This window comes from Elephas maximus, chromosome 1, assembly GCF_024166365.1.
Source record: "Elephas maximus indicus isolate mEleMax1 chromosome 1, mEleMax1 primary haplotype, whole genome shotgun sequence".
In the NCBI taxonomy this organism is placed as follows: Eukaryota; Metazoa; Chordata; class Mammalia; order Proboscidea; family Elephantidae; genus Elephas; species Elephas maximus.
The window spans coordinates 99785324-99798966 of NC_064819.1; the positions used below are offsets into that span (position 1 = coordinate 99785324).

The 13643-nt window shown below is 41.8% G+C and overlaps 1 protein-coding gene across 3 annotated transcripts in view; it reads left to right on the forward strand.

Annotated features, from left to right (window-relative positions):
• Positions 1-9058, forward strand: part of MAPK14 (mitogen-activated protein kinase 14) — an 85562-nt gene extending 76504 nt beyond the window's left edge. For 2 of the 3 annotated variants that reach the window (XM_049890602.1, XM_049890593.1), the window contains exons 10-12: positions 1785-1863; positions 5698-5871; positions 6678-9058. In XM_049890602.1, the coding sequence (XP_049746559.1) occupies positions 1785-1863; positions 5698-5871; positions 6678-6745 (321 nt within the window). In that variant the 3' untranslated portion in view covers positions 6746-9058. Of the gene's footprint in view, positions 1-1784; positions 1864-5697; positions 5872-6677 lie in introns of those variants that run through there. The other variant, XM_049890612.1, reaches the window with a different exon arrangement.
• The last annotated feature ends 4585 nt before the right edge of the window (positions 9059-13643 follow it).

Here is a 13643-nt window from a genome sequence, read left to right on the forward strand (position 1 = left end):
GACTTCATACCAGGTTGGCAATACAGGGGCCTTTCCCAGCACCTTTTTTCCTACTTCAGCTGTATTCAGGTAGTCTTTTAGTTTATCTTTATTGGAGGGGTAACTGTTTTCTGGGTGAGACAGCTGTCTCCTACCTGTTTTCCCTTCATCCTTTTATCTACATGCTAAACGGAAAGGGATTACATCCATGTATGTATTAAATTCCTAGAACTTTCTTCTCAAATCGGAAAGATTCTCAGCTCTGTTTTAAAGCTGACCTCTCCCAGTTGCTCCGCATACAATGAGTAAGAAGGTGAAGTTGCCAGAGCTTTTTCAAACCATGTGTGAGAGAGACCAAGAATATATAAAGGTGATGATCGTAAATACATATACACATACGTAACTGTTGTGTTATATTAAAACAGGAATTTTAAGGAAATGGTTAGGGCAGAGTCAAAAATTTTATCTCAACTACTCAGATGGGCTGATAGGGGGATTTATTTGAAACAGGAAAGGCCATCGATACAGTTTAATACCTAACTAATATCTGAAACATTTAATTATGAGTTAACGTTTCTTCTTACATAATTACTCACAACACCAATTTTTGTTTTAATCAAGGCCTTTTGTCTTGATTAGAGCTATATCGGTCCTTGAAAATATTTGACACCTTAAGCTCTTTAGGATGAAGCTCAGAAGTTGGGAAGTGCAAGCATCCTTGGAAAATGAAAGCAGACTTTCCTTTCTAAAGGTGACAGCAATAGCAGCTGATGTTTATTGCGCTCTCACTGTGACCCAAGTGCTATGCTAAGGAAGTGCTTGGTTTATTATCTCTCGTCCTCACTCTTAACACTGTGAGGCAGACACTGGTATTAATCCTGTTTTACAGAGGAGGAACTCAAGACATGAAGAGAATAAATAACTTCCCCAAAGTGATTAAGCCAAGGTTCAGACCCAAACCTACCCCACTCCAGAGACGACGTTTATAGTAACTGTGCAGATGATACAGATGTTGTTTGTGTCAGAACTTTTGTTTCCAATGTGCTTTCATGGGTTTTATCTTGCTTGAGTATTACAATAACCGTATGATATGGGCAAGCCAAATACTAATACTAGTATCTTACTGATGAGGTAGTTGATAGGTCAGTTAAGACTTGCTCAAGAAGATGGTAGCTTATAAGTGGTACAGGAAGGATTTCTGCCTAGGCCATATAATTTGTAATCCACTTATAAGGGCACTTCTTCATTACTCTTATTAGGATGTTTTTAAAACTATTTTTTAAATGTGTTTCAATCTCTTTGGATGATATATTAAGTTTATGTTCACTTTCTTGTTACCAAGGTTACTTTCTTGTTAGCAAGGCTTAATGTTGATATCCTGTTAATGTACTAAGAGCACCTACTGAGGCCAGCATCATCAACAGACTGCTGGTCCTAAATTGTATTTAGGAATACCAGCCCTTACGCCCATTTTAACTGTTTAGGAAGGCTACTGGGAAAGAGTTACTTCTTATCTATCTTGGCCTTATATTTTAGGCTTCTGATCCTGTGTTGAGAACAGCCTTCCTGTTCACTTGAAATATAACTGTGAGAGATAGCAAGAATAAATATAGGTGATAATCACAAATAAGGAAGTTAGAATGGTGGTAAGAGAAAAGCTTTTAAAGAATATCAAAGACAGTCAAAAACACTGGAGCTGGTAGGCTTTGTCAGTTAACACTCGTTCCTTAGCAGGACCGAGAATCTTTGAAGGCAATGATATTAATGAGTGAACAGAGCCATTCTGAAAACCCTTGTTTTTACAGGCAAGAAACTACATTCAGTCTTTGACCCAGATGCCGAAGATGAACTTTGCAAATGTATTTATTGGTGCCAATCCCCTGGGTAAGTTGACCATACCCGCTCCTCGTGGACATTGCATTGATTATGATAAAAGTTAGGGATTTGAAGAATTTTTCCTTTTGATTAGGGCAAGTTAAATCTTAGAAGGTAATAAATGTTTATTATCTATGTTTATATTGTCAGTTTTTTTTATCACATGACATACATATATATTTATATGATCACAGGATTTGGTGAGGGCATGGGCTGGTACAGTGAGGAAAGGAGAGAAAGTGGTGGGAATGTTAGGGAAAAAGATTGGGGGGGCAGGAGGAAAGAGATGCAGAGGAAAGCCTGTGACTTGTTCACAACTGCTGTCATTTCATAGTCTCCCAGGCTGAGGATAAAAACTGAAGCATGGATGTGTGTTTAGAGGACACACCCAGGAACTCCATGCAGCGTGCTCTGCTCTGCCTGGACCTTCCTGGTGCTGCAGATCCTGTCGCCCTCCACACTCATGTACTTTCCCCTTCCCTTGTCTTCTGTGCTCTTCAGAAGCTTAACCATCCTCACCACAAACTTCAAGGAATGGCACCACGTTCCTTCCTGCTACCATCACCTCCAGAATCCTTGGCAGAGGGGCAGCCACAGAGGGGGCTACAGGATATTTACTGCTTTGGCTAAAAAATGAGGCTCTGTGCCTTAAAGCTAGGGGCTGGTATGTGTTTCAATTGGTCACCAAAAGCCGTATTGCCTGAGGCTGTAATTCCCTGATTCCAGGAGAGCTCAGTGCTATTTAGTAGTGGACACAGAAAGATTCAGACTAGGACCTTCTTACAACAGGGAAGGAAGCAATGGCACTATAGCTACTTTAGTCAGCTTTCTCACTTTTAGAAGACCGTGTTGTGGTGGTATGTTAAAATCTCACTGCGTTTCTTTAAGGCACCCCATCTATTAAGCAACTGTATGAGATCTGCGTGGGCCATCCCGCTGCTTACAGATCCCGTCAGCTGTGTTTCAGATCAAGTTTTATCCTTTCAGGGACTGACAGTCACAATGAGCTCTTCAAAAGTTGGGGTGAAGGCTAGCTGCTCTTTTATCTTAAGTACTTTGTCTTTAGTGATTGTTGAGAGGAGGGTCGGTGTTGCCGTGATAATTCTTAGCTGGCAGAGAGGCTTACTGTCTTCAGAAGTGTTGGACAGTTATGAATGAGTCCACGTCAGCCTTGGTAATATGGCTGGGTCATTCTCACAGCCAAGGATGAATCCACACACTCATATGTAGAATCCCACTGGGCTTGGGCTAGATTTGCATCCACCTTGGCATGTGCTCTTTCTTATTGGTTTTGCATGATTTATTTGAGCTGTATTATTAGCTGGTTCAAGGATTGGTGAGAAGCTGTCTTGGAGTCAGAAGTACGCTTGAATGTTGGGAAAAGATGTTGTATGCCAGCAGTTTTCTTGTCTGTCATTCTGTTCTTAGTTTTTCTCACCATGTCAGCCCTAAGTTTTAGTCATGGTAGTGCTGTTTGACTCCTGGTTAGCAGCCTCAAAGAGATTTGTTAATTCATGTTTCTGAGAAGGGTGGGAAATGCGTGTGTCCTAGCAGCTTATTTAGGCCACGCCCATCCCGTTCCCCGAAGTCATGACATTTAAACATTCAAAAGAACTGGACACCACTTTGCAATGCACTGACTGCTAGTGAGTTGATGGTAGGATTTGGTCAATCTGGTGCTTGGCACTGCACTTCTCTGTAAGTTAAACCTGCCTTAACGGCTCCTTGCCAAACACTGATGTCACATAGAGCCTCCTCTTGCTTGACAGACAGAACATAATGTTACTGATCGTGAACTTGTGCCCAGCGTATTAACTGAGCAGGAGTACACCAGCGCTGTAAATATTAGCAACTCTGTTTTGTCCATCACTGATGGACCATTATTCCCAAAACATGAATTAAAACTTAAATGGCCCTTTGATGTTAATGTGTGTATTCGTATCTGTCAAGATCTTTGAGGAATCTTTTTCTTATCCCTGTCCTTATTCCTCATCAAAGCTATTGTTTATAAAAATGTAATGCTTCTTGCCCTAAGGGTGGCGGAATCATTATATGCTCCATATTCAATTATAAAACCCATAGTTGATAAGGTTTGCTTTTTCTAAGAAGGGAAGACTGTTGGGAGAATATATATCTGCAATTCTCCTACTACTTTAAAGTGTAAACTTACAAACATGAATCAGCACATGAATATGCACTTGGTTCCTGTATCCCTCTGGAATCCCAATTTCTCCTGTGGATTACTCTGGGATTTGGGCTGCGGGACAGGGGTCAGTTGTAGCCTCCAGTGTATGTGGCAGTAGATCCCTTTAGGAAGCTGACCTCCCCTTCACTAATTCATCTCCCCCCTCCCCGCCCCACCCAATTTAAGGAATCATCAATAATTTGCAAAATCTCAAAAGCCTTTCTATTTCACCAAAGTGATAACAGTGCTCATAGCAGTGTGTATCCTTCCAAGTGCCCCTGTCCTGAAACTTAAAACATCCTCTCGTGAAAGAAGGAATTAGAAAAATCACCTCTTTGTTATCCCCAATGAAGTAATGACTTCTGGCAGGGAAAATTAACGGATGCTGAAAGCCACAAGTGAAAGATTGATAGAAACTGATATTCACACGGTGCTGAAGTATCCCACAGATTATTTGCTTGGGGCAAAGAAGAAAACATCAAATTTAACAACATCATTAATTCAGTATGAAATATACAACATCACCTATGAAATATTCTTGCCAGAAATGTTTAACCTGACACTTGCCAAAGTTTTAGATTTAACCTCCAGTTTTCGGGAAATACAGTAAAGTACAACGAAGCAGTCTTTGACTGCTGGAAGGTCTTTTCAGGTTAAAGACAGGAAAGGGGTGGGGGGAGGTTTAGAAGGTGAGAGACTATTCTAGATTAAAAGAGACTAAAGAGACCCAACCAAATGGTCCATAATTGAATCTTAGTTTGAACAAACCAGCTGTAAAAAACAACTTTAGGATAATTGGAGAAATTGTAACATGGACTGGATTTTAGATGAGATTCGTGAGTTGTTCAACTGTCAGTTTGGTAACAGAATTACGATTATGTAGGAAGATGTCTTAATACTGAAATATTTGGGGATAAAGTATCGTGTCTATAATTTTATTATAAAATGATTCAGCAAAAAATATATAGATAGGTAAAATATAAATGTTAACAGTTTTTGAAGCTGGGTGGTAGGTCTATGGGTGGTCACTGTTCTACTGCTTTTACTTCTCTGTTTTTGTATATTTGAAATTTTTCATAGTAAAAATTGTAAAAATAAAATTCCCTTTTATTCAAACATCCTGTCTCCCCCATAGCCTCAAACCTTCAATTTTTTCATTATTTGAAGATCCTTTTGGTTAATATTTATTTACCTTAAATTAGTAAATAAATCATGAAGACAAAAAAGAAAAACAAACAAAACAAACCAGTCCTACCTACCTCTTCTGGATTACTTTAGCTATAGGCTTTCATTTTGATACAGTTTGACTGTAGTGGTAGTCATTGACACTGACATCCCACAAGCTCGTTCCAAACAGAATTCCTCTTGTTTTTGTTTTTTTTTTAAAGTCTTCTTTAGTAATGTACTCTTTAAAAATCCATCCATTCATGCGTACATGCGTGCACACTCACACACACACACACACACACACACACACTCATACACACATTCCTAGAAAGGAGCAATGGGATAAGGATACATCTTAGAGCAGAGGTTTTGTAGGAGAATTCTTTGTTTAAATATGAAGGACCAAAACTGTGTATTTGTTTAATAAGGCATAATTTTTTGTACCATGTTAAGAACTCTTTTTATTTCCTTCCAATCTCTGGAACTGAAAGCTGTCGACTTGCTGGAGAAGATGCTTGTGTTGGACTCAGATAAGAGAATCACAGCAGCCCAAGCCCTCGCGCATGCTTACTTTGCTCAGTACCATGACCCCGATGATGAGCCGGTGGCAGATCCTTACGACCAGTCCTTCGAAAGCAGGGACCTCCTGATAGATGAGTGGAAAAGTGAGTCCTGAGAGCAGAATCAGTATCTAGCTTGAGAACTGAGGGTTAAAACCTTTCCTAGGCGAGCCACTGAACCAAAAGCCATGAAAGAATAAAAACGTCTGAATGGTTGTAATCAGCTCACTAAAACTTGTAGCTAGGGTCTGTACTGCAGAATGAATACGTTCCTTTAATGGAAACTGTTGTAGATGATGACACTCTGAACCTTTGAGAAGCTCGTGTCTGATCTGATTTTGTACATGGCCCCTCTCATTTGCATAGGGCTTTGAGGTTCTCAGAGTCTTTGCATTTTCATCTCTCTGAGATGAGTAGGGAATGGGATATTTTATCAATAGAACTGAGTCAAAGAGACCTTATATCTTATCTATTACCTTAGAGCTAGTTTGGGACACAGCCAAGAATAGAACCCATTTCTCCCATGTTCAATCTTAAACGTCCTTTCCAAAAAATGCAAATTCAGAACTCCAGTTGAATTCCAAAAGCCAGGACTGTCTTTTGCTGTAGTTTGTAGGAGTGCTCTGCTATTCTTGAGTACCTTCTCCAGAGAGTTTTAAAGAGGGAGGTACTCAGTGATGAAAGAAATCAGGAAAAATAGCTGTTTTATTTGTAACCTTGAACTTCTGTGCCTCAAACAATGAGGCAGTTATTTGAAGCAGCTCGTCAAACCACTAGTCTGGGCAGAGAGGGAGGATCTGGAGGTTAGGAGTCAGAATGCTTGCCAATTTGGTAAGACGATTCGAATGTGTTCTTCAAGGAGAATAGCCTTCTACAACTCTAACATCTTACTTTTTTTCCCCGATTTCTAGGCCTGACCTACGATGAAGTCATCAGTTTTGTGCCACCACCCCTTGACCAAGAAGAGATGGAGTCCTGAGAACCTGGTTCCTGTTCTGTTGATCCCACTTCACTGTGAGAGGAAGGCCTTTTCATGGGAACTCTCCAAATATCATTCAAGTGCCTCTTGTTGCAAAGATTTCCTCCATGGTGGAAGGGGTGTGTATGTCTATGTGTGTGTGTGTGTGTGTTAGTGCGTGTGCATGTGTGTGTTCTCTTTATGGTAAGAGAATAGGAGCAAACCATGATCACAGTGACTTTATGTGGCATTGAGATTGCTCTGCGGTAGCCTGTGCCTTCTCTTCTTTGTGAGAGTTGGCGCAGGCAGACAAGAGCTCCCGTCTTATCAGGGGTATGTTCAATGCGAAGTAAAAATATTCAACCTCCCAGATCCCAGTCATGCTTTTGTTGTTTCGGCCTCTCTTGTGGTCCCACCTGGAAGTTGGGCAGACTTGACCGCATCCCGCAGTGGCCCAGAGGGAAGGCTCGCACCTTCTGGCTACTTCAGAGCTGAAGCCGTCCCTCAGCAGCGTGTACAGCTACAACGGACCAGCTGGCTTCTGTGCACTCACCTGTGATTAACTTGCTTAGTGTCATCCTCAGAACGTGACAGCTGTATCTGAAACTGTAAATATGTTTGTGCCTTAAAAGGAGAGAAAAAGGTGTGGATCGTTAAGGGAGTACAGCAGGTAATGTTCTGAGCCGGGCAAGTAGACAGCGTTGTCGGATGGCCACTTGTGAACCCGTAATGACCAGGGAGCCTCCGGAGGCAGTGTGTGTATGAATGAGCATGCGTACATGTGTATCTGTTTCTCCCTCACCCCTAGGTGGTGTTGCCATTTCTCTGCTTACCCCTCACCTTCGGCACAGAGGTTTCTTGAGTATTGGCCCCAGTAGTCAGAAGCGGGTTCTTGCTGTCAGTGTATTCCTGTGTGCTCTTTATTCCTAGCGGAGTGAGGATGTGTTTTGCATGTCTTGCTATCTGAGCATGCACAGCTGCTCGTCCTGTTCTCCTCGGGAGGCCCTGGTGCCAGGCACGCTCACCAGTGAAGACTTGTTGGGTAGTTCAGACCCTGTGTCACCTCAGCTGATGAATGGGCAGGTGATGTCACCCTCTCTTCAGCCCCCAGTGCTATTTTGTGTTGAACACAACTGTTACTCCAGGTGCTTTTGATGTGAAAACCGTAAAGAAATGGAATGGACGGATGGATAGCATTTTAATTCTTGCCATCCTAGTTTTTAATGAACTACTTGGGGGGAGCTGTCATGGGAAAGATCAGGGCTTTTCCCAGGAATATCCCAAACTTTGGAAAACAAGTTGTTCTCTTCACTCCCAATAACCAGTACAAAGGGATGCTGAAAATCAAAGTGAAAATAAAAGCTCATGAGGCCAGAAACTCATTTTGCTATCTTTCTCTAAATAGATTGTAAAAAAAATAACGAGGGTTTTTTTTTTTTTTTACCCCATTATGGAAAAGGGTCTTCTTGGCAGCTTAACATTGACTTCTTGGTCTTGGCTTGGGGAGAAATAAATTTTCATTCTGAATTTTATATATTGCAGGAATCCTTTGGGAATGTGATTCCTTTTGATGGGGAGAAAGGGCAAATTATTTTAATATTTTGTATTTTCAACTTTTTAGAGATGAAATATCCTCAGGGGTGGAGAAGAGTTTTCATAACTTTTTGAATTTCAGGCATCTTGTGCTCCAGAAAGGCCCACATTTAAGCCTTTTGTGAAAGAAGAAGTACAAAGCCACTTTCAGGGTTGGCTATGTGACAACACCTTGAGCTTGGGACAAGGTGTTTCCATTTCTGTATCACAGTGTAGTGATACACGTACTCCAGAGGACAGGGTAATACCCCTGAGTCAGCTGGAGCAAGAAGGAAGGAGGCAGGCCAGTGGTGATTCCCCTTCACCTGGGATTCACCCGCTCTTGAAAGGAAAGTGAACTTTAAGGCCTCATCTCCTTTATATGCAGTTCAAATCCTCACTTGGAAATGTAATCCACAGCAAGGTGAATTTTCTCAGCCATGTTTGGTTGTAAGTGCTAGTGTGATTTCCTACAGAAATACCGCAGTGGATATTTTTTAATAAAGGTCTTTGCACATGTGACCACATACGTGTTAGGAGGCTGTGTGCTCCAGGAGCCTGGACTCCAGACTGGAGCTTGTGGAAAGCTCCTTGGTTTCTGAGCATAACGCTCCCTTCTCCTGATTTCTCTGAATGGAAAATGGAAGAGAGAATGAGGGAAATTGCTATTTTATCTGTATTCATGAACTTGGCTGTAATCAGTTATGTTATAGGATGTTATACAATACCACTGGTTAAAATAAAGCCTATTTTTCAAATGTAGTGAGTTTCTCAAATTTATTATGTTTTGACTTGGATATTTTTATTTAATACACAGTATAACATTATTTCAGTATTCTCTCAACTGTGGCCTAGCATACGTTTCTGATAAATCTTAATATTACACCTAAAACTTAGAAGGCTGGAGCTCTTTAGTTGTACTTACTATGGTGAAGAGAATCTGGGTCTTTGATGTGGGTAGGTAAAGCAAAGAGCAAAGAAACAATGCATAACATGATAGGGCCTGTGATACCATACTTGGGTGTAAGAGTGTCCTAGGACAGGGGTCAGCAAACTGTGGCCTGCAGGCCAGATCCAACCTACCACCTGTTTTTTTGTAGCCCACAAGCTAAGAATGGTTTTTACATTTTTTTAGTGGCTAAAAAAAAAATCAAAAGAATATTTTGTAGCATGTGAAAAATAATGTAAAAATCAAATTTCAGCATCCGCAAATAAAGTTTTATCAGAACACAACCGCACTCATTTGTTTATGTATTTTCTGTGGCTGCTTTCAGGCTATAATGGCAGAGTTCAGTAGTCGCGACAGAGGCTGCATGGCCTGCAGAGTCTCAACTATTTACTATCTGACCTTTTACAGAAAAAGTTTACCCACCCCCGGCCTCGAGCTTCTGTAAAATGAAGTTTCTTAAATAAACATTTGACTTCTTTTTTGCTTTGACATTTCAAGACCATCTGTAAACAGTATATTTTTATTTTTGAATTGAGGCTGGATGAGTACACATATGTGTTTATAGACTATGTATATGTGTGTACATATGTGTACATTGTTTATAGACTTTAAGCAAATGTGTTTTATGACTGTTCTGTACTAGCTGGCTATGGCCCTTGGATATACTCTTCAGAACTACAGAATTACATCCCAGGACTAAAGGACCACAAGGTCTCACAGCTGAGTTCTCAAGGCCTGTGCTGGTGTGCTTCCTTGCTCGATGGCCTTGGAATACCGATAGGTGTCCTAGGACGGATTTATGAGGCCCAGCCTGTGCGGATATTGAGTGTGTACAGCTGGGCCTGCTGTGCTGGCTGGTCCCTGGCTGGCAGCTGGAATGATGGCCGTGATAGGCAAACCAAGCACAGGCTCTTCCTTCGTCCTGTCCTCAGCGACTTGTTCAGGGAGTGAGAGAAAAGACTCAATTGCCACATGTGGTACATCAGTTCTTGCAAGGATCAGACATTGCAGGGAATATCTTGCCTTCACATAGCAACATGAGCACCCAGGAGAGAGGCCTCTCTCTGGCAGGCAGAACACCACCACTCCTTTGTAGAAGGATTCTCCACCCACCTGGGAGGGCTGAAGGGCCTATTTTAAGGATCTGAAGCAAGATTTTTCAACTTGGGTGCTGTTGACATTGGGGGCTGGGTAATTGTTGTAGAGGTGCATTATAGGATGTTCAGCAGCATTCCTGGCCTCTTCCTACAAGACGTTAGTAGCATACTCATACCCCACCCTCAGGTGTGACGGCCAAAACTCTCCGGACATTGCCAAGTGTCTTCTGGGGGCGGGGGTGGGGGGAGCCAAAATCACCCCTAGATGAGAACCACTGATCTAAAGCATGGTTCCCCCTAGTCCTGCAGAATACAAAGCTCCTTTTCTTGAAAAAATAAATAATTGAAGGTTAGCACCTACTAACCTATTGTCACTAAGACATGACTTGATATCGCAGGGGAAGCAGAAATGGAGAGTACAAGTTTGAAAGGCCTTTTTAAAGACTTGAGTATATCTTTCTGGGGTAAAGGAGGGTGTTAAGCAGTTCAGGAGAAAGTATGTTCTGTACTAGATTAAGGCTATTCCATTTTGTAAAAAAACTGGGTGTGGGCATTGAGTGAGTTAAGTTGTCCTTTGTTCAGAAGCTCTGACTACTGTCCACAGACAGAAAATCTAGGAATTAAACTGGTGTACGGCTACAAGATTTTCTTAGATAGGCAGGTGATAGGGTACAGTAGATAGAATACTGGGTTTTGAAGCCACAAAAACTTGGATTCAAATCCCAGCTCTACCTCTTGTCAGGTATATGACTTTGGGATTATAGTTACTACCTTTTACGTGATTATAAAGATTAAATGAAATAACAAATCCTAGTAGACCTGATAAGTTGTGGGTACTCAAGGTACTGGTTAGTTTGCATCTCACTTGAGTTGACCTCGGGCGTCTGGGCTGTCCTGTCAAGGTCAACTGGGGAGTGTTCTGCCGCTGGGAGCAGTGTAAGCTGCTCTGAGGACTGGATGGTCCAGAGGCCTTCCATGTTTTCTCTGATTGACATCCTTTGAGAAAGCTTCCCTCAGACACTGACATCCATTGATCTCTCTCCTCACCTATTTATAGAGCCTCTTCTCTATTCTCACATTACTGGCTTTTATCTCTATTTTGTCTTTGTCTTCAACCTTTGTATTTGCCACGGGCACCTTGCACAGTGCCCTTGAGGAGCGCAATAAAGTGGATTTGATACCCAGTGCCACTTAAGTTGGGCTTTGCCACTTAGCAGCAAAATGTTTTGGGGGCAGCTCTGTCAGGGGGCTTTTTAAATGTAGCTTCCTGAGCAGTGTAGCTGGCGTGCTGTTCTAGCATGATTGGAGAGACAAGCCAGAGGCTTACTACTCCCCGCAAGTGCTATTTAGTCTTCAAATTTCTCTACTTGGGATGATCTTGAAAGCCAGTTGTTATAACTAAGCATGTAATCTCAGATTTCTTTTAGGAGAGGATTCCTTTTCAGGGCTGCCCCAAAATGCAAATGCGTGCCTGCTCTCAGCTCCACTGTGGTTTCTGGGAAGCTCCCCATTATTGTGGCCGTGGTCTGAGTGCCTGTAGCCAGCAGGATACTGTAGTACTCAATCCTAATAGTTCGACATAGAGGACAGGCTTTGTTTAGAAGTCATTGAGCAGTTGGGTGAAGAAGTAACATTAACTTCAATTTTGCAATAATGAAAACAATTTATGCCACTACTTTTTAAAAGTCAGTTGAGGCCCCCCCACCAAAAAAAGATGTAAAAGCACAGGCCCAGCCTAGACCCTTGACCAAGATCAGTGGTTCTCAGCCTTATCAGATCAGCACCCTTTTCATAATAGACCTGCAATATGCCTTTTATCTCCCTGAACCAAAATTTGTAGATAATATACATGGATATGTGTGATTTCAAAGAAAATATAATGCTTTGATACAAATGAGTAAAAGAAAAATATAATGGCATTTTAATGTGTAAACAAGCATAACTACATAAAAGATATAATGAAGTAGTCAGCTGCTTGCACCTATTCATAGAATTACTGTGAACGCGACCGCCACAAACGCTGTGTTGTATCAGCAACTCACCATGGCTGACTGTTGTCGTCATGTGATTTTCTGAAATTGGTGAACAAGTCTTGGTAAAACTCCGAACAAAACGAGTATATATATTTTTAATTTATACAATTCTGTTCCTGGAAATTTTAAGTATATTAACACCACTCAAAACATTGTTTTATTTGTAAAAATTGAGTTAGAGTCCAGGCCGAGATAATCATTAAATAGGTTTTTCACCTACATGAATGTCCAGCAGGATTCTTGAGTTATTTATGATGTGAAACAATTCTTGAGAATCCCACTGCACACCCTGGCCCCTGCATACTAAGTGTTAGTAATACCCCCCAGTTATTGTGACAACCAAAAATGTCGCCCAGATTTCCCAAGTATACCTGTTGAAAACTGCTGACATAGATGAAATGACTGGGATATAGAGCCCTAAGAAAGTGAAACCTCCATGTCGAAGGACAGACATGCCTCCTTCCTCTTCCCCTCCTTCCTTTGCCTCCTCACCCCCTTTCCTCCCCTCTCTACTAAAAAGAAATTATTATATTGAACTCCTACTCTCTGTTAGGCAGTTTATATCTTTGAATATCCTGTATAAGTGATACCTCAAATTCTTATCCTGGTCATGTTACAACTAGGGCTGGAATCCACAGACCAGTGGTGTCAACATTGAAAGAGTTTTATAGTATTGATGTTAGACATGCCTCTCGGTGTTTTGAAAGAAAATCAAGAAAAATGTATTCACTCGGCATAATTGCCTTATTGCTGGCCGCTGCTGGCCAAAGAGGGGAGGAGCCAAAAGAGCACCAGTGTCCATGGCAGCCACCGCTGTGTGCTTTGTGCCTTATTCAGCTTCATGCCAGGCCTCTCTCCCCATCCCAACCCCCTTTTGCTTGCTTCCTTCCTCAGCTAGGATAGAAATGTACCTTCATCCCTCAGGAGGGGAGCCAGGCCCAGGAGGGACTGGCAGGAATTACCTTTTTCCCTAGCTGAAGGGGCTTAAGCCAGTACTCTGACCAATTAAATAAAAATTCTGGGCGAAAACAGTCAACATGCTTATCTCCCCAGCTTCACATCACTTCCTTCTCTTTCTTCTGTATGCACTCTCGACTCGAAGGCACTAGGTTCTCTTGCTTTCTGTCTCTCCTGACCTTGTTGCAGGATGTCCCCTCTTCCTAGAACCCTCTTCTTCCTCCTTCCCTGCTCCTCTGGGCTTTTATTTGTTCTTCTACCCAGCTTTGACACCACTCCCTCTGTAAGTCTTCCCTGACCATCCCCAAGCC